This window comes from Bombyx mori, chromosome 15, assembly GCF_030269925.1.
Source record: "Bombyx mori chromosome 15, ASM3026992v2".
NCBI classification, from domain to species: Eukaryota; Metazoa; Arthropoda; class Insecta; order Lepidoptera; family Bombycidae; genus Bombyx; species Bombyx mori.
In genome coordinates, this window is record NC_085121.1 from 1,197,472 (window position 1) to 1,221,955 (window position 24,484).

Below are 24,484 nucleotides of genomic sequence, written 5' to 3' on the forward strand. Positions count from 1 at the left end.
TCGGCTCGGCTCGGCTCTGCTCGCGTTACTGTGCGAATCCTCAAATTCTAACGTGTTACAGTGAAACGTTCAATTGATACATTCCAGTCTTGAGCAGTCTTGTGTAATGTATTAATCGTTTGTATGTACTGATCTTTATAAAATGTGTTTGCCGTCATCGATTCGCCGGTCACTGTTGATTCACGAAGACTTTATAACATCAGTCGTCGGTCTAGAGCCCTATATTGTAAACATAGATTCGATTTCGCATAGGGTTACGCCATTTTGATTTTTTTATTTTAATTTTTTTAAATATAAAGCCACTTTTTAATACGCTTTTGATGCATGTGACTAGGAGATGTATGGAAATGGTAGTGCAAGGTAGAGGGGGAAGAGTTCGACCGAAGAAGACATGGATGGAGTGTGTGAATGACGATACGAGAGAGAGAAGAGTGAGTGTTGAGCTGACGGCTGATAGAAGAGAATGGAAGAGAGAAATTAGCCGACCCTACCTAGTGGGATGAGATGGAGAAAAAGAAGAAGATTTTTGATACGCTTTTATTGAACGAACATTTTCACCGACTTCTAGATGTTCGATTAACTTGAAAATTTGTACACACATTTAGGACCCATGCGGTGCAATAATTTTATTACTGTGGTCTAATAATATGGGCGTATATTGTTTTATTAAGTTTATACATTATACCAAACTCATCAGGCTATGTTCTGTAATTTTTAATTGCAGTAAACAAATAGACGAGCTCACAGTCCAGTAAATGTTTAGTGATACCCATAGACGTCGGATCATGAATGCCGTTATCCACTAATGAGGTCTCATAATTTTTGGTTTTTCGGATATTGTACTGTTTTTATCTATATTTTTATAACACCAGCCAGATGGTCAGATCTAGTAAGAGAAGCACTTGGTGGTAGTCTGTACCATGCGGTCCATGCCCATGATCGAACACAGTGGAAGAACGTGACACGTGGTCGCGATTCTCAGTAGTGAGGGAACGATATAGAAGAAGAACTGTTTTTATGAGCCTAAAATGCGGTATAGTCCTTACATGCGCGCTTATTTTTGAGGGACTTTCGGCTAGCGCGTATGAGATATTTCCGAGGAAAGATTGAACTTTTCTACAGTGCGCTGACTTCACAATAGTCCTTTTTTTAATATACCCAAGAAAATGTGGTAGTAGTCGCCTCGCCTACAACGAGCGAAAGAATGCGGTTTTGACTACGATACGGGTAGGATTTTGGTATGATTTATAATTAAAGTACGTCTTCGACATCCCTAGGACGTATCGTTTCCAGCTTTTACAATATTTGTTTTTCTAAGATTTTTTGATTGTCTGTCCAACAATTACAATGTTTATACGATTTTTTCTCAGCTCGGTTCTATTATGATCTCTCTGATTGCTTTCTGAACGGATGCTGTCGATTCTTGTGGTATGCGAGCGAGGCCACAGCAGTAACATGTTTTATAGTTTCCTTTGTTTTCTTGGGAATGCGATGTAAATATACTGTTCGTTATATAATACGCTTGCGATGTAAAAGTTGAAAAAAAAAGAAGAAAATACGCGGTGGTGTTCGGAATAAACAAAAATTCTACCAGAATACAACTTAAAAACTGTATTTATCACTTAGAACGTACACAGAACCCTTTAAAATTCTCAATTCGCTAGTTCCGCTTCGCTTCAGGTGATCCTCTCGCTGTTTTGCTTCGAGTCGTTCCGATTACTGACTGTCTGCGTGCCATCTCTGCAACGCTTTTATAGTCGAGACGAAATCCCTAGAATCGTCGAGAATATTCCACAAAAGTCGAGTATTACGTGTTTTCGTTATCTGACAATAGATGGCGTTTTACTCCTCAAGCGTTCTAGGTGTTACTAAATCCCTCGATATTCGTTCGGCTATTCGGCGATATATGGCGTTACTCTTACCGGCGTAACAATATGATAGTTTATTTTTTAATCAAAACGAGACGCTAAGCGCTTTTAACTTAAATACCAATGACGAATACAAAGTTAAAAGTAAACTTATCGAATCTTTTGCTTAAAATATAATTCTTTCATGGCTGCTTTGGGTTTATTTTAATTTTTGCAAACGATTTATAAAAAAAATCACAGAAAAACCGTCCATTTTTTCTAATCCACCTTTTACCTTTCGACCCCTAAAACTTTCTACATCTAATTATAAATGCTTTGTTAAAAAGATCAATCGTCATTCACTTATGGTTGGCACCGATCGAAAATAGTTTCAGCACTGCCAATTATGTAGCTGTTCCAACGTAAATAGATTGTAATCTACTATTCCTTCTAGCGAAAGACTCACTGAAATAGATGACCAAGGTATTGTCGCTTTCATCAGTCTACACATAGCTCTGGAACTATTTGTCATTTAAAAATGTAAAATGTGTATTCCTTCTCGACTTCCACTATAAAGAACGAACATTGTATAATAAGACTTCATCTTTTTAATACGCTTTTATTAGCTTCAGACACTTTTTTACAATAAAATCATTTTTTCTTACACTATTTTTAATTCAAATTTATTAAAATTTATTTTCTATTTTTTAGTTGGATTTTCTATTAAAGCGTATTTTGTTAGTTTTTTTAAATATTATTTATTTAAAAGAGGCTTGTGGAGAGTACTTAACGTTAGGCAGCGGCTTAGCCCCGCTCTTGGCATGCTGACGTCCATGGGCGACGGTGACCACGCACCATCATTTGGGCCGTATCTGGAACGAAATCTTCTGAGTATTTCTTTAGCGCTGTCACATGCAATCCCTCAAATGGGGCTTAAAAGCCGTGGAAATTCCGTCAGATGGGTATATTAGTATAGTTCACAGCCATATTATCTACCGTATAAAAAAACTATTATGTGTATAGCTTTAATAGTTATCTATAGCTTTAATTTGATATAGTTCCTAAAAATTCACCTTTTTAAATAATTTTATAATAAAATGTTTTTATTCGTTAATTCAAAATAGAGTTTTTGCACATAGCTGATTTTGGTGTGACAGCGACGATGTATTATAACAAAACCAAAAAAAAACCAGCATTAATGAGTACATAATAGTCGTTAAAACAAACAAAGCATTTCAAGAATACTCTTGAAAACGATGACCTGTCTTTCTTCTTCAAACATTAATATAAACAACGACCATTGATTCAAGACAAGTGATGGAACTCTTTGATGAGTCAAAACTTCCGGAAGCTAGCCAAGCGAATAAAGAACACGACTTAGTCACATACAAACAAACGGAAACTGAAGAATTCAGTGAAAATAAATCGAGTGATTCGAACACTAATATGAATTAGATTTTAGCTTCGTCTTGTCTATTAAAAAGGTTGTGATTTCTTTTTCTATATATGTAATGTCATCTAATTGATAATGTTTGTTTATGTATGTTTTTATATGTATATATAAATATTATGTATGTTATATATACACATATGTTTAAGTAATATTACCTTCACACTACACCTACCAAGCTTCATCTCTGCACTCCCCTAAGGTAGACTGTTAGAGAATGCCTATGGCATTAAGTCCGCCTTTATACTTTCTAGTATAAGAAGTTATAAATAAAAAAAAATAAAAAAAAATGTCTTATTATATTTTTGTTTCGTTCGATACTTTTTTAAATAAGACTTCCCATTCAAGGGTTGTGTCAGTGTGCTTAGAATGAGTTTTTTAACGTTCCCGATAGAGTAAAAGTTAGTTCATATTTGTATGGAATGGGATCGTTTGCGTACGTTTGCCGCTAGGGGCGCTGTTCCAAATGCATACAAAATTCGGCTAACTTTTACGCTATCGAGAACGTTAAAAAACTCGCACTAAGCACACAGATAAATCACGTTAAAGCCACCTATTTCGACACTTATTGGAACGATGTTCCTTACGGCAGACTTGGAGGGGATAGGGATTTTGCTGCGCGACCGAACTGAAAAAAATGTGATAGTAAAACCGTAAGAAAAAATCCGTGGAAAAAAGTGCGTGGAATAAAACCGTTAAATGAGACGTGCGCAGGCGCGACAGTCGCATACACAAGCGAGTAGTGTATAATACCTTTCTCTTTCTCCTTCTTTCTTTTCGTTCTCTAATCCCTTCTCTCTCTATTTAGTAATTATTTCTATTTCTATGTAATTTTATGTTGTCAACCAAAAATAAAGAGATATATTTTGTTTTAGTATCGATAACTAGCATTGCCTATTCACAGCTGACTGTGTCTAAGAGTTATTGTGTTGTTAGCGACAACACAAACATCTATATAATTAAGTATATGCATGTAAAATGCCGAAACATTCGAATTTTATACATTCATTCGCCATTACAACGACTATACTATTACTAATGCGAAATACACGTATTTACCTGGACTATTCACGCGCCACCTTCCTTCCACACACTGAAGGAATTATGCCAGAAACCTTTCTTTTAGTGCCAACAATGAACTTTCAAATTAACCAAATATTATCGAACTGAAAAAGAAAATAAACAAATTAATTAATAACAATTTATATACTGACACATTGTTGATGCTGTTAGTGAGGCAATTGCCATACCGATCATGCTTCAAAATAATAGATCACACAAACTTTTTATCTGCCATATACTGGTGGTAGGATCTCTTGTGAGTCCGCGAGGGTAGGTACCACCACCCCGCCTATTTCTGCCGTGAAGCAGTACTGCGTTTCGGTTTGAAGGGTGGGACAGCCGTCGTAACTATACTTGAGACCTTAGAACTCATCTCTCAAGGTGGATGGCGCATTTACGTTGTAGATGTCTATGGGCTCCAGTAACCACTTAACACCAGGTGGGCTGTGAGCTCTTCCACCCATCTAAGCAATAAAAAATAAAAAATACAGGGAGATTTTGTTTCTGATATAATATCTTTATCCGCTCTTTTAAATCAACGTAACTAGTAACGAATATAGAGCTGGGGAGGTTTTGTTTCTGATAGGTCGTTATATACTCTTTCAAATCAGTAGTAGTAGTAACGAAACTCAGAGCTTAAAAGAAACTTGTGGATTCATTACACGTTACATCGATGCGTGGCCAAACTGAATTTATTTATTTATTTATTACATTCAATACAAAGTCAGGCTTACAGTTTGCACCGAAACGCCTAACTCGTTAACACAAAAAACATTATTAATAATAATAAATACTATTATTATGCTAAAAATAACATTATTTTAGACAAAAGTATTCCCCAACTATCGGCAAACATTCTGGCATTTTGGATTTCGGACAGAAACTGAAGACCGCGACCGCTCCCAAGCAGAGACGCATGCTAACGCTAAAGTTTCCAGTTAAGTCGTTCAAGAAACACGGCAATCTAGTTGCACTCAAACGAGATGGAATTCTATTTTTGATAACCAGACATCCTAAATGTAGAATGCATGTTCGCTGTAACTTCCGCGCAATGCGTTTATACAGGATGTCCCAGAAAGTATGGATAATCCTGAAACACCTTATAGTATAGTTATTGGAGCCACAAAAAAATATAGGTAGTACCCAAAGTATAAATTAAAAAAAAGTTGATATATTCTATACTGCTGAAAATAAAAAGTTTTTTTTTTTAAATACAATAACAGTCCTATACGTATCTAACAACATTTCGTTTAAAAAATAAATAAATAACCTTTACGTATTTAAACATAATGCCTAGATCTAATAAAAACACATACCCTTTCTCTTAACTATACATATTCACATATATATTTATGTATAGTTAGCTGAAAGGATACGTGTACTTATAAGCACCGTATTACAAGGGTGTACAGTATAATTCCCGTTGTGAAACCATAAAAATGTTCCTTAGAACATCGACTCGACTGAAAACTTTGTATTAGCGATATTTTGAAGTCCCTACATATTATTTCTAGTGAAAATACATGAACTGGACGGAGAAATGAAACTTTCTATTCAGTCTTAACATCTGATGTTAATACAAGCGTGTTATAACTCGATGTTGGTAACTTGTTTTTTGTTTTTGGAAAGTGTTTGTCGAATTTTGTAGATGTTGTTACACGCTGGGGTTCGGGATAAATAAAATTTCTACCAAAGTACAAATTAACACTGTATTAACACTTAGAATACTTAAAATACTCAACAAACACTTTAAACTCTCAATTCGCTTCTTCCGCTTCGCTTCAGGTGAACCGCTCGCTGTTTCGCTTCAAGTAGTTTCGATTACTAACTGAGTGCGTGCCATCTCTGCAACGCTTTTATAATCGATACCCTAGAATTATCTAGAATATTCCACACATTTCGAGTATTGTGTTTCCGTTATCTGTCAATAAATTGCGTTGTACTTCTCGAGCGTTCTAGGTGCTACTAGATCCTTCGATATTCGTTCGACCATTCGGCGATAGATGGCGTTACTCTTACCGGCGTAACAATATGGTAGTAGGACGCGTAGAGCGTGAATATGTCCGTCCCGACTACCTTTCGCAGTGGTTGCAAATACGCTTTTTGGGTGAGATTAAAATTAAATAAAAAACGTTAACTAAACTTAAAAAGAAACATTGTTGCCTGCTTGTTATAATTACATTTCACTTTGTAATTAACTATCTGATTATTAGTCTTAGTAATAGTCGCAGTGATATGCTACATATATTTAAAGAAAAAGATACCTGTTCCGTACCGTATCGACTGCGCTGTGATGCAGCTGAAATCGTTTGGCAAGTGTGGCGGGTAGCCATCATATAACAACACAAGATATTTGACAGATGCCTGAATCTCAATTACGACATTTTCGAGATAAGCTTGCATATATATAATGTATTATTTTATTCACCATAAACCTGGTAATCGTTCTCGTCGAACCCGTCGCTTGCGGTTCGACGAGTAAATTAACCCACAGACACAGCCCACTGAGTTTCTCGCCGGATCTTCTCAGTGGGTCGCGTTTCCGATCCGGTGGTAGATTCTGCGAAGCACGGCTCTTGCTAGGGTTCGTGTTAGCAACGTCGTCAGCTTTGAGCACCACGAGCTCACCTACTAGTTAAGGTTACGCTGAAATAGCCTGTCAAGGCTATCAGCATAAGTAGGAAAAAAAATCACCATAAAAGAAAGTTTAGCCTAGTAAAATTATAGCACAAACTGAGTTGCTCTATAAAGGGAAACAACATTTAAAGCTATTGCTTCACCAGTTCTTATGTTTCATATGTTTCAATATTCAAAATGTTTCAATGTCTCTAATGTTTCAATATTCAAAATACCATTTATGTCACCTGTATAACTTATTATAGCCTCTTTTAAGATTTATGTCATAAATCATTTAGAGGTTATATTTATAAAAGTTCCGAACAACAACATCACCACTGAGCACCATCGGTCTACTGAGTAATATCACCCGCTCGGCGTAACATCTTCCCTCCGTCGTTAAACCTCCAAACAAGTATCGTCACTTTTAAACAAGCACCTCACGAATGTTCTCGAACGGCTTTAAGGATTATGACATTTTTTAAGCGTAGCACAAGTGATGGAGCTTATTGTCAGAACATATTAATAAATGCCACCATTCTACTTATATATCAGTAGCAAAGCAATCAATCGCTCTGCTTTGAAGAGGTATACAAGCTGTATTGTATATGGGGTCTAACAATTGCTTATAATCATTTGGGCAGCTCACCTGCATTAGTAGGACTATTTATTTATTCTAGTATTTTCTTACTCACCCCTATTGACTCCTCCATATCTCGGTTCTTCCAAAGCAGCTGTCATACAAACATTCCGATCGGACTGGCTGCGTGTACATTAGGATGTGCCAAAAAAACTTTTTTTTTAGCTATTACGAAAATATCATACAAGATGATGAAAAAAAAAATCTGGTAAAATTTGAGCTCTTAATATTAATGTTTAGAGGTGCCGCATCGTGATTTTTGAATTTAAAATCAGTTTTCAAAGCTTTCATTCTCAATAAATATTGTTAAAAGTAAAAACGAAAAAAAATTGTTGTTTTATGTTTTTATTTTAAGAGATTTTATGACCTGGTAACTGAGACTTTTAAGTCATGTCTTATTTTAATTTATATTATTCATATTTTTATGAGAAATAATATATAGAAAAATTATATATAGAAGTCGTCGTGGCCTAAAGGATAAGACGTCCGGTGCATTTGTATCGAGCGAAGCACCGGTGTTCGAATCCCGCAGGCGGGTACCAATTTTTCTAATGAAGTACGTACTTGACAAATGTTTACGATTGACTTCCACGGTGAAGGAATAACATCGTGTAATAAAAAAATCAAACCCGAAAAATTATAATTTGCGTAATTACTGGTGGTAGGACCTCTTGTGAGTCCGCACGGGTAGGTACCACCGCCCCGCTTATTTCTGCCGTGAAGCAGTAATGCGTTTCGGTTTGAAGGGCGGGGCAGCCGTTGTGACTATACTGAGACCTTAGAACTTATATCTCAAGGTGTGTGGCGCATTTACGTTGTAGATGTCTATGGGCTCCAGTAACCATTTAACACCAGGTAGGCTGTGAGATCGTCCACACATCAAAGCAATAAAAAAAAAAAAATGGAGTGAAATGAAATGAAAAGGATTAATTTGAGACACTAATCAACTGGGATGAAATGAAATGAAATGAATTGAGATGATATGAGATTTAATATAATCTCAGTAAAATGGTGGTCATTTACTAAGATTTTTTTAGTGGACTTTTTGGAGGATCCCGAGAAGTTACGTCCGTTGTTTCATTTTCCCACATTTGTGCACTTTCACAGATATTAAACAATTAATAAACCACCATTATTACACATTTAAACCCGAAGAAACACTAAATAGACAAAATAAAACAAATCACACAACTTCACTCCTCGCGTTCCCGCCAAAAAGTCCTTGTTTTATGTTTTGAAGCCATTTTTTTGTGAAAAAGTATAAAAAATTGTGAAAGTCATCATATATTATTTTAGGTTGAACTTTAACTGCGAATAACTTTTAACCGAGTTGACTTAGCAAAAAAATATTGTTGACCTTTTTTGTAGGTCGTTTAATTCCCTACAAAAATATGTATTTCTTTCTATTACACGATAATTCGTTGAAATACAATAAAATCCAAAAGAAAAGAGAAAAAAATCCTGTGTTATTTAAATGGACATCAAAAATTACGATGCGGCGCCTCTAAACATTAAAAGCTCAAACTTTACCAGAATGTTCTTTCTTCATCTTGAACGATATTTTCGTAGTACCTAAAGAAAAAAAAAATATAAGTTTTTTTTTGGCCCACCCTATTGTACGTATCTCGAGTTCGAACTGTTAAATTACCCAAATAGCCAATATAAATAAGTAATGTTTTATAGTGCTGCATTATGTTTACAGTGCGGCCTATTTATCGTGATTGCGCGGTTCCATTGAAACAAATTGATGTACATAAAATACGATAAGATTACGTATTTCGTATTTATAAATCGAATACTTGAATTCGCTTATGTTGTCGAGAACGTGGAGGCGAACTTCGAAGACGATCTTCTTGGTTACACGCTCAGCCCTGATTTCGTATGATCGGACCAGTTAAATTAGCCGTGTCCTTTATTAAACTGAAAAACTGAAGTTCTCGAGAACGATACATTAAATACGTAGTGTGTTCAGAAGATATATAAATTAACAGATATATTTTTAATGTACTTGATAGGCAGACTTATTAATATAGTTATTCGACAGAGAACTAAAGTCATTGACATAGCTCAAAGAGTCAGCAAGCTGAAGTGGCAGTGGGCTGGCCATATATGCCGTAGAACTGACGATCGCTGGAGTAGACGGGTTCTCGAGTGGAGACCGCGTAGCGGAAAACGTAACGTGGGACGCCCCCTGGCTAGGTGGTGCGAAGACCTCCGAGCGTGGCCGGCAAGAAATGGATGAGGAGAGCCGAAGACCGGGCTCAGTGGTGTGGATTGGGAGAGGCCTATGTCCAGCAGTGGACGAGTGTGGGCTGATGATAATGATGATGATGAAGGCAGACTGACTGGAATAAATACGATGTAAGACCTTTCAAAGCTTACAGTGAAGGTAAGGAACAAGTCGAATAGAACGTGTATGGTCCTCCTGCCTTTTCCTCCGAAAGCCTGGTCTGGTGCACTGATCGCTGGAGGTGAGATTCCAAATCGGTCTATATTTATCAGTCTGGGCCGTTTATTCAATGTCTTCCGTAGGTGTATACCGTAATGGGCTGTACACTCGAGAATCGGCGCAGCGCATTTGATAACTAACATATTTATCTACATTTGATGTGAATACAGCGCTTAAGCGGCTCTTAAAGCACAGGCATATTTGGGAAACAATATTGGACTGAACCTATGTTCGATATCGATAAACGGAATAGCCGATAAACTGGTCAAAGAGTTGCTAAGACGCCTCTGGTCGATCGGTCGATTCCGGAAATTGTGCATTACCTAAGAGATCATTGGCAGTCTAATTAAACTGTTGGATGTCTAACAAAAGCGGACCACTTTGCTGTCAGGACGTGAAAAAGTTCCATTTTGCAATACCATCCATCCATCTATTAGCCATCGCTGCACCTTAAGTAACAAAAGAAAGTACTGTTCGTGGAACAAATTTTGTGGCTATAGATGTCTGTTTGGCGTAACTAGTATATTTTATGCTGAATTTTAGCCTGAACAAAGACATTAGAAACTTCAGAGTGGACATATCAGATTTGTAAGGGTAAAATGTAGCTTGACTGACACCTTACAGGTTGAAAAACTGCTCGATAGTGAAATCCATAGACACAATAACTTCAAATATTAAGTTAAATTTTTAATTACTAATAATCTTGGATTAAGCTTGAAAAAAGAAACGTTCGTGAAATGAAAGATAATAATATTAATGATATTTTGAATAAATTAATACGTTCTCGAACATGGAAAGTTATTAAATAAAAATAAAAAGTCATATAATATGTCGTAAATTGAACGAAAACCATCCAAATAATAACTGCTTGAGTTGGGATGCCGTACTTGCTTCCGGGTGGATTATAACATTCGATAGTTTAGGTCATAAAATGGTGGTGCTTTAACTATTTTAGTAAGTAACTATTTTAGTAAGTTTTCTTTACAATTTTTTTATAAAACCATTTTTATATTCTTTACTTCTTTGTTATCATGATTAAATATGCCTGTCTATCTACTAATTTTTAGAGGAGGAAGAGGAGGAGCACTTTTCGTATATAAAATATATGTCTATATATTAATACGTGAAGCAAAAACTTTGTATCCCTTTTTACGAAAATTGCGCGGACGGAGGAGTATGAAATTTTCTACACTTATAGATAATATAGAGAAGAAGTGCACAATGCTAATATTTTTTTAAATAATGCATAAAAGATACATTAAATCAATAAAGAAAACATTACACACATTACATACCATGTATTTGACGCACACACGCATGCATACTATTTATTGTCAAACTTTTGTTCTTGGCGTCTGTTGTCAAATTGAGAATAGATTAAATATTGATTGCCTTTGTTAATATTTGTTACAGTGTAGTCTTGGCGAAATTTGTGATTATAGAAGTATAAAATACAATCATAATAGTGTACAAACTTACAATTCCAATTAATTATAGTCGAATTTCGACTACTGCGGGACCTCTAGTTTATTGAATTTCGACACGAAGCGAAAACGGCTAAAAGGATTTGGATTAAGATTTGTAGTTAGAAGAAGTCCGATTTGAAGGTTGTCTAAATAATAATGTTTATCCCATATTTTTGATTCTATTCTACGAGTATTTGACATAACAGCAATTTTTCACAATGCCATTTGTTCTGTAAGGTATTTTCACGTTAATAAACAACGCTACCAACCTACTATATTATTTATAAAATAGAATTTTGTTTTAGATTTCACTTTTATTATAAAATTTGAAATTAGGTATCGTTGTAAAGTATATTACTCAAATGCTAATACATGTCACTTATCCGGGTGGTTATTATGCGCCCTACTAATTTGCAAAAAAATTACAGAATGACTAATCACTTCGCATTTGTAACGTTTTTACCATAATAACCCGGTTTTACCATCATCATCATCATCATAACCCTCCCGCAAAGTTCGCTACCAGCCTGCACCCAGCGGGCTCCCCAGACCTTTAGCAGGTCGTCGGTCCGACTTGTTGTGGAGAACCTTCAGAAAAGCCTATATCCAGCGGTGGACATTTAGGGTTGATAGTGTTGGTAGTAGCCGTAGAATATAATTTTAAACCAAAAACCTGAAATAAATAAAAACAGTACATAAATAGTACATTGTGCACCAAAGACAGGAGGAAAAGTAGCGCGGGAGGAAACATAGGACATTTCCTCCCGCGTGTAAAATTGCAAAAAAAAAAAAAAGTTAGACTTTCTTCCCTGTACAGCGGGAGGAAAACCGAACTTTCGGCGTAGGTATTTTTTTTTTAAGAAAACATGAACATAAATAATTGTTGAATGTTGAAAACGATAATACACTACTAGCACTAGTAATAAACGTCCCGCCCACCGATGGGCCGAATTAAATATTACACTCAGAATGTGAATGAATAAGCCGTGCTAATTAAAGTAATTTTCGTACAAGGATGTGCACGCAGAGATAATCGTGGTTTTTTGTTTTTGATAGATTTTTCTGCTCCCTCCCTCCTCCCTGCGTCGTATTCCTCATAGCTGCGGGTCGTGACCACCTTTCTGTATCACTTTCTCATCTCTTCTTTCTCCGTATAGATGAAGGATTGGAAATTATGCTAACTAGGGAAAAGATAAGCCACGTAACATTTATTTGATGCAATTACATATCATACTTTGCCACCCGTACTTAGAATTTGGCAGATAGCGGTTTAACTGTTAGGTAGGAGGGTAGTTGAAAAACATTTTGCTTTAGCCGCAACTTGAAGAGAGCGTGCGGAACTAATCATATCTTTCAATTAAACTCGGTCAAATTTATTCTACTACGATAAAGGCTCTATGAGACAACTATCGATTTAGCAAGATTTTTTGAATATCCATATGTTCGTCTACTGAATGGAAACTCACTATTACCGATAGCCTAAAATTTATAAACATTTAAACGTAAATAATCTGTATATCAGACTTTGGTTTCCACAGCACAATTGATCCTGCTTGGGGACCAAGTGACTGTGAATTAAATTTCCCCGTTTATTAATTAATTACATTGAAATATATATGTATAGAAAACCTTTTTCTTTGTAATTTTTATATAAAACCTTTTTAGTTTAAAAAAAAAAAGGATTTTTCATATATAGACTGACTTAACTCTCTGTTATTGAGAAAAAAGACGAGTTCATTTTTATTTCATTCAAGAATACTATGTGAAATAATTTGTGGAAAATAAAGGCTTTAAATGTTGTTTTCTTAATATTGTACAGAAAACGCTAAAGCTTAAGTCTTTAATTATTGTTGAACTATTTTTAGAATATACGATATCATTATTATTAAATAAGATCTAGTTTTCCAATATGTAATTCGCAAAATTTCATAATTATTTTCGGCCTTAACATATGCCCGACTGTCAACCCTGTGATCTACCCAGAGTCCCAGTTTGCATTGGCGACAATAGCTTTCTAAGAAATACAAACATTTATAACACTAATATTTCAGGGCGACTTAACGTAAAACGCGTCTCGAATAATAATAACTCAAAAAACAAATTACGTTGTGAGAATACCGGTCATTACGCAAACGTCATAACAGTTCTCGTCAAAGGCATCAGTCAAATCCAGTTCAGCCGAATCTAGAATCACCCTGTCGTTTTCTTAAAGCCTAATCTTTAGACCACAATGTTGGAGCAATTATTGAAAGAACTTATAAAGTTTTTTTGGAGGTGTCGCGTTTTGCGAATCTGTATAGATAGGTTTCTTATTGCCCAGATGGGTGGACGAGCTCATAGCCCACCTGGTTGTTAAGTGATTACTGGAGCCCATAGACATCTACAATGTAAATGCGTCATTCTAAGGTCTCAGTATAGTTAAAGCGGCTGCCCCGCCCTTCAAACCGAAACGCATTACTGCTTCACGGCAGAAATAGGCGGTGGTACCTACCCGTGCGGGCTCACAAAAGGTCCTACTATCAGTAAAAAATATCCACCAGTAACATCATTGCGCTTATTTCCACGAAAAAAAATTACCGACGAACCTATGCAGTCTATCATGAAACTTCAAAAGAAAGTTATTAATCCCATCAGATAAATCATCAGATTTTCATAATATTCATAAAATAGTTAGATCGGTTTTTTTTGGTTCCATAAGATATGCGAACGTGTTCAAAGTTCCTTCCGTTGAATGTAATTTATTTTTTTAATATCCCCTCCGTCATGTTTTATGGGTTGTCGTTAATTCGGCCTAATGATCGGAAGCTTGTCAAGGGCGCATACATTACACGGATGGACAGACAATATCAAAATAGTAAAATAGTGAATGAATTACATGAATTTTAAGGAAGTTTTTCTTCTCACCGATTAGTGTATAATTTATATAACTTTTTTTTTAAATTGATTAGGTGGGTGGACGAGCTCACGGTCCACCTGATGTTAAGTGGCCACCGGAGCCCCTAGGCATCTACAACATAAATATTTCCACTCACCTTGAGATATAAGTTCTAAGGCCTCAAGTATAGTTACAACAGCTGCCTCACCCTTTAAACCGAAACGCATTACTGCTTCACGGCAGAAATAGGCATGCTGGTGGTACTCATCCGTGGGGACTCACAAGAGGTTCTACCACCTGTAAAAATAACTGAATTTAAATAAGTAAGTAACTGAAACAGGCAGGCTGGTGGTCCACCACTAGAGCTCACGAGACGCCAGAGCACAAATAATTATGCAAATTACATTTTTTGCGGGTTTGATTTTTTATTTACCTCACCGACTCATCAGTTCTTCACCGGTATAACTGCTGTTTTCCTCTGTATCTTTCTGCCGGTTTTTTATCGCTTGCGAAGGCATGTCCGCATCTTTCTATCCGACGATGGTCACCATCGGACAATGACTTTTTTCCTTACCTAATTGTTCGTAGCCTAAGTTGCTATTCGAACTTCGCGAGGGCTGATAGGTGAGCTCACGGGCTCAACCTGAGAGAATTACTGACACTAGCCCTAGCAAAAGCAGTGCTTCGCTGAATCTATTATCGGATCGGAATCGCGACCCACTGAAAAGATCCGGCAAGAAAGTGGGTTGTGTCTATGGGCTAGTTGACACGTCGAACTCTTCGCCGGAGTTGACGAGTTCGACAAGGACGATGAACGGTTCTTGAAGACTCTAATAGCACCGAGAATGGATCCGGGGGATCCGACAAGACAAGTTAAACATTGACGTGAGCAAAGCCAAGCACGAGTTTGTCACACACCGTATTTTTTTAGATACTTTTCAAATTATGAAGACATATTATTATAGTATAATATAATAATTAATCAATTCGTTTTTAATATATCAATTAAAATAGTGAATAAATAATCATAACGAGCCGTTACTTTATTACCGTAATATCGTTTTATGGGAATCGATTTTGACGTCAATAAATTTTATTAATAGGAAACGTGTGCCGATGTGAGAGGTTTTAATGAATTCATAAATTATTCAGTAATTAGTTTTTATTTTTATTTAACGGGGCTGATGTTGTATTTTTGAATTAGGAACTTTGCTTTGCGTAGTGCCATCTGTGGACCAGGTGGTGAAATAAGGTAAAATGGACTTTTTGGCGGGAACGCGAGGAGTGAAGTTGTGTGATTTGTTTTATTTTGTCTATTTAGTGTTTCTTCGGGTTTAAATGTGTAATAATGGTGGTTTATTAACTGTTTAATATCTGTGAAAGTGCACAAATGTGGGAAAACGAAACAAAGCCGCTGGACGTAAATTCTCGGGATCCTCCAAAAAGTCCCCTGAAAAAATCTTAGTAAATGACCACCATTTTACTGAGATTATATTTCATCCCATATCATCTCATCTCATTTCATTTGATTTCATCCCAGTTGGTTAATGTCTCAAATTTATCATCTTCGTTTCATTTCATCATTTATCATAAAAATAAGAAAGTAATTAAAATAAGACATGACTTAAAGGTCTTAGTTACCAGGTCATAAAATCCCTTCCTGTCCAGAAGGTAAAATGTGTTTGAATCGCGTCAACAAGTTTCGCGGGCTAATTTGATTGTCACTAAAACAATTGCTTGCCGAGGCTGCGTGTAAGAGAAACAATTAAGTTAAAATAAACAAGCACATTAATTGACCAACGTAAAGTCGAAATATAAATGCACAATATCTTTATTATTGTAGAAAATAATCAATGCGTGAAACGGAAATTTTCATTCATAACCTTAAAAGTACAACATAAACAATGTCACCTATGTATCCCACAGAAAACTAGAAACGAAATTTTTATCTGTTTCTGCCAAATAAAATATCTTTTAACGCTAAATGAACATAAAGCAAAAATATTTGCAAAGAAAAAAAAATTCTTCGCCGGCTCCGACATCAAAAGAACTACATGTTATTATTATCAAAATAATAGTCGTAAAATGTATACAAAACACCTCGTAACCCAGTTAAAAGATGAAACAACGCATTATCTCATATAATACAATATTTGACAAAGTAGAAATGCCACTTCATAACGAAAACAGGATGAAGAAATAGTTTTATTGATAATTGAGAAACTTTTGATGTGAATGCGAACCGCGTGAAGTTTGACGAAGTGAAAACAATAAATAACCTTAATACGTTAGATGTCAAACAAATTAGCCACCAGTTTATCATAAATATTCGTGTCTCCAAATTTAAAAATAAACGGAGAAAAATGATATTTCAAATCGCGAAAATCATCATTAAGGGTGACCATCTCTTACAACTGTTCTTAATTTATAAAAACAAATAGATTAGTTTATGAATAAGTCTTGTAACTAACATGACAATACTGTGAGTAGGGCTACCAAAGATAGTGCTAAGAACAGTGTTATACTGTTTTTCAATCATAGGTGCGTCTTATTGTTTACTAGCGACCCGCCCCCGCTTCGCATTGGAAACTGTAATTTATTATTGATTTTTCCACTATTTAATGATTGTTATTATACATATAAATCTTCCTCTTCAATCACTCTATCTATTAAAAAAAACCGCATCAAAATCCGTTTCGTAGTTTTAAAGATTTAAGCATACATAGGGATATAGGCATATAGGGATATATTTCTGCCGTGAAGCAGTAATGTGTTTCGGTTTGAAGGGTGGGGCAGCCGTTGTAGCTATACTGAGATCTTAGAACTTATATCTCAAGAGGGGTGGCGCATTTACTTTGTAGATGTCTATGGGCTCCGGTAACCACTTAACACCAGGTGGGCTGTGAGGTCGTCCACCCATCTAAGCAATAAAAAAAAACTAGTTTTATTTATTGTTATTCCTTCCGATGTTATTCCTTCACCGTTAAAGCCAATCGTGAGCATTTGTTGAGTACGTATTTAATTAGAAAAATTGGTACCCGCCTGAGATTCGAACACCGGTGCATCGCTCAACACGAATGCAACGGACGTCTTATCCTTTAGGCCACGACGACTTCAAAAAGTAAATAAAAGTTTATAATATTATTTACCTTGAAATCAGTCGAAAATTGTCTGTATCTATAAAATATTTCATACTTTCATGCTTAACAAATTTATTATACAAATCGTATCCTTCACAAAAACCCCACATAGCATTTTCTTTGAACGTCCACACAGAAGATGATGATGAACGCTGCTCTGACAGAATTGTGTTTTAAACAAACAACACAAATACTATTTACAAAACATTAAAGAGTTTCTTTGAAAAAAAATATATGTATAAATATATTTTTAGTTCTTATTGTTTCGGTTGTGATTTAGCGCGGCAACCAGGGTCGCGCTTTGTCCCAATTTTATTTTACGGCCCAAACCAGTGACGTCACGCGATGAAATCCGGGAGACTTCTTCGATTTTATATCGAGATGATCAGATACTTGTGACGTCAGAGCCAGTTATTACACTTATTTAGTAGACTATGGCAATCTGCCTTTTTATTGTCCCTTGATTTTTATCTGAAAGAGATGGCTTCAAGCGATTAAGAGCATTCCTTTTTTGTAAATCAATAATCTCCCTTTCCCAGTATTCGATATTAGTAAATTATAGTGATTGACATTCTCTTCGCGAAAATATCGATTTACTCTATGAAAAAATACTAATAATTAAAAAGAGAGACGATTTTAACAAACAGCTTTTTTTAACATTAAGGCAGAGATAGTGTGAAACAAAATAAATAATTGATAAAAAATATAATCATTAGATTTGCATTAACGAAAATTACTATTTCTTGGGTACGTTAGGCAAGTTATGAGACAGTACGCAACACAACGACAAAATAAGTAGCGGTAGTAGAAATAAACTCTAGTCTGACAGTATGGAAAAATAGCGACGAGGTCATCATACTGGTGGTAGGACCTCTTGTGAGTCCGCACGGGTAGGTACCACCACCCTGCCTATTTCTGCCGTGAAGCAGTAATGCGTTTCGGTTTGAAGGGTGGGGCAGCCGTTGTAACTATAATTGAGACCTTAGAACTTATATCTCAAGGTGGGTGGCGCATTTACGTTGTAGATGTCTATGGGCTCCAGTAACCACTTAACATCAGGTGGGCTGTGAGCTCGTCCACGCATCTAAGCAATAAAAAAAAAAAAAATCATAACAATCCCTTAACACTGTTAATAAATAAATAAAACTTTCATCGAACTACAAATTAAGCTCTATTTAACACTTCGAACACTTAAGGAACACTTTGCACAGTTCACACAGTTCGCAATTAATTTCTTTTACTTCGCTTCAGGTGATCCGTTCGCTGTTTTGCTTCGAGTAGATCCGATTAATAACTGCCTCATGTCATCTCTAAAACGCTTTTATAGTCGACACGACAAGTCCTCAGCTACCGAGAAAATTCCCGATAGGGCGAGTCATTTCGATATGTGTTTCCGCTATTTGATAATAGATGGCGTTACACTTTTCGGGCGTTCTTGATATTACTAGTTCTTTTGATATTCGTTTCTGCTTTTTGACGACAGATGGCGTTACTCTTACCGGCGTAGCAATACGTTATAAGAGAAATATATTTATGACTCAAACGCATCTTCAATCGATAGCCCCAAGCAATGAGACAAAAACAGCATTGTGACATTGATACTGATCTGGTGCTCCGGTTTCAAATCGACGCAACATTGAACTGAAATGCAAAAAAAAAAACAAACAATTAGCCTGAAACGTTAAATTTATTTATAAAACCGGTCAAGTTTACAACAATCTGGTCGAACGAGACTCAGATCGTCGACTGAATGGTGAATGAAATAAACAAAGAAATGAAACGCAGAAAATATGAGCCAAGCGTGTGCGCTGTTAAAATTCATAAAAATACCAAAAAAACTAAACTAATCTGAGGAGTGAACGCGGGAAGTGCCGTGCTGTGCCTTAACTATAATCATTTACATTGTATGGTGCTCGAGAAACAATAAAAATAATGTTAGTAATACAAATGGGACGAACGGACTATAGTGTCAAGTTAAAATGTTAGACGTATTCCGCGGTTTGAAGAATCTAATTAAGGTGAACTATGTGCATATCGACTCGCCTGTATTCCGGTTGCATTACTCGATCACGGTCATCCTGCTGATATCGTTCAGTCTCATTGTGACCACGCGCCAGTACGTCGGGAACCCCATAGACTGTATCCACACCAAGGACATCCCAGAGGACGTTCTGAACACGTACTGCTGGATACATTCGACATACACCCTCAAGAGCTACTTCGAGAAGACGGTGGGCGTCGAGGTGCCGTACCCTGGGATAGGGAACAGCAGGGAGAAGGGCAAGGAAGATATGAGCGACAGGAAAGTCTACAAGTACTACCAATGGGTCTGCTTCTGTCTTTTTTTTCAGGTGAGTCCCATTCGTTGTTTTAATTAAGAAATTGCTCAGAAACTTAATAGACAGCTTCACCATCACTGAAATTCACTTTACTATCTCGATTTTATTGTTATTATCTCTTATTCTGGTAGTGAAACATATTACATTAATTCTTAATCGAACGAAGCAGGTGAAGAAATCATGTAACACTGTTGTTGCAACCTCGGAACATTAGGGTAAACAACCGACAATAATGCTATGCCAAACTATGCACGATATCCAATTTAAGCTGAACCGTCACATAAAAGCAAACTTCCATCAAGGCAGTTCATTCTCGTTTGACATGGTAATAATATTGTTAGATCCATGTTTATAGTCCGCGACCCGTTTTTTCGTTATTTTTTCTTTATTATATTCTCGTTTCATCTACGCTCAAACAAACGTTAGAGATTGTTCACGAATCTGGATATTGAATCGAATATACATAACCTCTATGTTCACTACAGTAAGACCGTTGGATGTCGGCTTGAGAGGACCCATCGGATTTTAAACTAGGGCTTACATTTTTTACGATCAGTTAAATCGAATGATGTTTTCTTTAAGGATGAAATCGATTTTAACGTTCACTTCGAATGATTTAAATATTATACGAATAAATCATATCGGCTTTGCAATGGTATCGATTCATTCAAAATTAATGGTAGAGTAAACAAGTATGTTTGATTTATGTGTACCTGCAAGGGCGGGAGGAGGGAAAGGCGCAATACTGAAGGCTTAGTTGCGTTAGGACTCGAAATACCCTAATCCATTTTTTCATTGCAATTGGCTTTAGTGGTTACCAGAGCATGTGATCGGGACAAAGTGAACATCGCATCAAATTGCATATCGGTTATCCCATCCTATTAAAGAATTATTTATTGAGAAATCCAAATTATTACATTAAATTTCAATTTGAGACTTTAATACAAACGCGCAGCATGCGCTTTAGTTGCTCCGAATGAAAACTAATTTTTTCTTAATTCTCACTGCTACACGCGAGACAAAGGGCACTGAAGCCATACCGCCTTAATATTGTTTTGCATAAACACATCCTTTAAATTGGAACACCCGATGGGCTCGAAGAGGTGGCCCTAACACGCTAATGGTCATATTAAGGCCTATTAGTAATTCTTCTACCATGCCTTGTCCCGTTAAATTTAGTCGACCCTCTTCGGTCTTGGCATTATACATTAAGTTGTCTGTGCCTTTAGCTCTACCCGCTCCTTTCCACACAGCCACTACACAGCGGTTTCGTCGCCTTGCCTCATCATAGCTTCATACTGTCTCATATTGCTTTCGAGATTCAATCGGCAGCTGGACCAATACTGCGAACCTCAAATGTACAACCTCTCGTAATAAATCGAGGCCTGCACCCGCTGCTGTTGTCCACATCTCCATTTTGTTTTCCCTGCCGCGAGTGATTAAACATATTACTTGTTTATTCACAGCATTTTATTGAACTATTACGGAAACCGCGAAACATTTTGTTTTTTTATCGAAATTTAAAGCAAACAAGAAACGTACCGTTTTTGTAAATATTTACTTCATTTCTTGACTGAAATCAAATATTTATGACACGGTTTTAACTAATTAACCTATATCAATTAATATTTATGTCTGTCTTTAGACATTCGTTTCCAGGCTAATCCATTGTCTTTGTTTGTTTATTTAAAGCAGAGTAAAAATATAACAGAAAGCTTTATTTGGCGGGCATCTTATGGTAACAACAGTATATAACTAAGAATCTTATTTTTGCTGAGAAGCATTCAAGCATTTCAGTCCGAAAAGTGCGATAGACGTAAAACTATTCAGGCCACCTCACTTGTCTATGGATTTTTGTTTTCTAGTAAATTCGAGGGGATGTTCTAGATTCACCGAGCTAGTAGATGAGCTCACGGGGCTCAAACCTGATATCGTCGCTAACACTAGCTCTAGCAAGAGTAGTGCTTCGCAGAATCTACCATCGGATCGGAAACACGACTCACTGAGAAGATTCGGCGAGAAACTCAGTGGGCTGTGTTTGCAGAGTCCATCCAAGTCTTTAGAGCGCCCTCCTCACATTACCGTCTACTATTTACTAAACATTCACTCTTACATAAATTATTAAAAATAACTTGGTTAGAAATGCCACTACAAAATTAATAAAACCTAACTCACGAACGAAATATCTTAAAACAATTTATTAAGTGACATAAAAACAATGTTAATTCTGTCAAGTGGGAAACTACAAGTTGTATTTTTATTGTTGTGCGTCCCAGGACGCCATGTTTAAGCAATGAATATGGCGGCGACATGCTAATGTTGGGGCACGCCGATAAAGCCTTGTTGCTCTGTTGCGTTTTTAGTTTTTTTTTTCTCACGCCGGCCTTAAATTAGAGCCGATAAGTGAGTAAGTATCGGAAGACAGCGTCGGAATGCTATTTTGAAAAAGCGGCGCGACACGATAACACCTATCGTAACCGCCGATAACTACATACCCGATCCAGGCGACCAAACGAAAAACCGTCATCGTCCAAAACACATCACTTCGGATCCTTTCGACTATCGGTGCTTTTAGGCATTTCAAGCAGCGGTCAATGTTCTCGTTGAGCCCGTCGAATGTGACGAAGAGTTTGTCGTGAAAATTTATTCTCAGATACAGTCCACTAAGTTTCTCACCGGATCTTCTGTCACTGGGTCGCGATTCTGATCCGGTAGTAGATTCAGCGAAGCACTGTTTTTGTTAGGGCAGATGTTAGCGGACTCCAGGCTAAGCCGTCTACACGATCAGTGAAGCTAACTTGAGGTTACTAGCAATAGGTAGTTTTCTTTTCTTTTTTTTAATATCTAAAATAAACTCTCTAATGCTTTCTTTAATTTTCGCGAATTATGGAGACTATAAAGCTATGCACGTTTACAGTTTAATATCTCGTTTATAATTCATTGTCATTACACTATTTCTGACATTTGGAATATGGAATACGACGTCTGTAGCACAACATTCAAATGTCGAAGAATAACAGCTTAGTTGTCCGCGACCACGAAAGCTATTATATAAAGTATTGGCATAATATTAGTAGAAGTAGCAAATATATTAAATAATTATAAATTAGTAAATCTATACTAATATTATAAAGAGAAAAGATTTGTTTGTTTTTTTGTATTGAATAGGCTCCGAAACTACTGAACCAATTTGAAAAATTATTTCACTGTTTAGAAGTTACATTATTCCCGAGTGACATAAGCTGTAAACTTTTTGGAAAAAAAATTAGGGATCCTTACTAAAACTCCAATAATGTAACCCAAGGTGTAAAAAAATTACCTAAAATATCCTTTACATCTCGCCCTGCGAAAACTATTGATGATAGAATAAAATAATGTACTACGACTTTGTAGAACACATTATTATTTACAAAAACTGTCGCGACAGCATATTTATAAGTATTATAGTTATGCCGCAATAAGTGTTATTTTATTTTAAAAAATAAAACAGCTTCAGATATCGTTGAAATTTTTGTTAAAGACCCGAGCGGAGCCGGAGCGTTCGCTTGTGTTCCATAAGGTCGTTGTACATTCTTACTGTCTGATCCATAAATTTGTACTGTTCTGACCATTCAGGTGAGACTTTTTCGAACGCCTATTGCGGTGGACAGATGGTTTGTCAAAATGTTTGTGGAGTCGACGATGTCCTGGGGAACGGGATAGAATTCGGACTATGTATGGGAGGATAGGTGGGACGGCTTCTGCCAAACTGGTGCACAGTTTCTGCCAATCCACCGTGATCCTTATGATTAGGTCTCGGGTGTTAGGACAATCGAGCTCCGTGACGACAAGTGATCGAAGTTGAGCTATTGCTTCAATGGAACGTAGACGCAGAGTTACCTTCCTAAGCAGGGCCAGATTAATGGCATTCAGCGGTAGGCAGCGGCTTGGCTCTGCCCCTGGCATTGCTGAAATCCATGGGTGACGGTAACCACTCACCATCATGTGGGCCGTATACTGGTCTACCTAGGCAATAAAATAAAAAAAAACTCAGGCAACGGGCGATATTATACCGTCGCACATGGACAGACATCAACAATGTCAATGTCAACAAAGCCACTGGCTGTAGTCATCATATTTGTATGTTGTTTCAAAATTGAATTCACAAGACTTTATACAATAACAGTAAGCATCAGAATAATATTTCAGTTCTCAGACATTTGGGTAAGCTATTGCATCGCCAAATGCATTGTACTTTGCGTTGTAAATATCCAGAAAGATATATAGATACGGCCCTAAATTCAGAATTAGATACTTCCTTTGAAGTTGTTTAAAAAAGAACGTTTCAGTGAAACAGTACCTTAAGTCAAGTAATCCGTAAAAAAAAGAAGCGCCGAGGTCGGTTAGTGTCTTAATGTCTGATTAGCATTGTGGCGGCCATTACCGGAGCGAGCTTCGTTCACTTCATTTAACGCAGTCAAGGCGAGCGGACGTACAGGGAGATAGAAATTGGTGTTCGTTTATTTATAAAGTTTTATGTTTCGGTTCAAACACGATACGGTTAGCGTTATTTTTTATTATTATTTATATACTTTTCTTTGAAGAAAATTTACATTTCTGT

The 24,484-nt window shown here is 36.5% G+C and overlaps 2 protein-coding genes across 11 annotated transcripts in view; one reads left to right on the forward strand and one right to left on the reverse strand.

Annotated features, from left to right (window-relative positions):
• Window positions 1–4,464, reverse strand: part of LOC110385656 (uncharacterized) — a 78,794-nt gene extending 74,330 nt beyond the window's left edge. Inside the window, exon 1 of the mRNA XM_021349672.3 lies at window positions 4,357–4,464. The gene's annotated coding sequence lies outside the window, so the exon portion shown is untranslated. The remainder of the gene's footprint in view (window positions 1–4,356) is intronic.
• Window positions 1–24,484, forward strand: part of LOC101744516 (innexin shaking-B) — a 96,702-nt gene that overhangs the window by 47,542 nt on the left and 24,676 nt on the right. For 3 of the 10 annotated variants that reach the window (XM_021349561.3, XM_021349562.3, XM_021349563.3), the window contains exon 2: window positions 19,254–19,896. The exons of 1 other annotated variant lie outside the window; for it this stretch is intronic. In XM_021349561.3, coding sequence (XP_021205236.2) covers window positions 19,525–19,896 — 372 coding nt within the window. In that variant the 5' untranslated portion in view covers window positions 19,254–19,524. Of the gene's footprint in view, window positions 1–19,028; window positions 19,897–24,484 lie in introns of all 10 variants that reach the window. 6 more of the 10 variants (XM_038015911.2, XM_062672387.1, XM_038015912.2 and 3 more) reach the window with 4 other exon arrangements.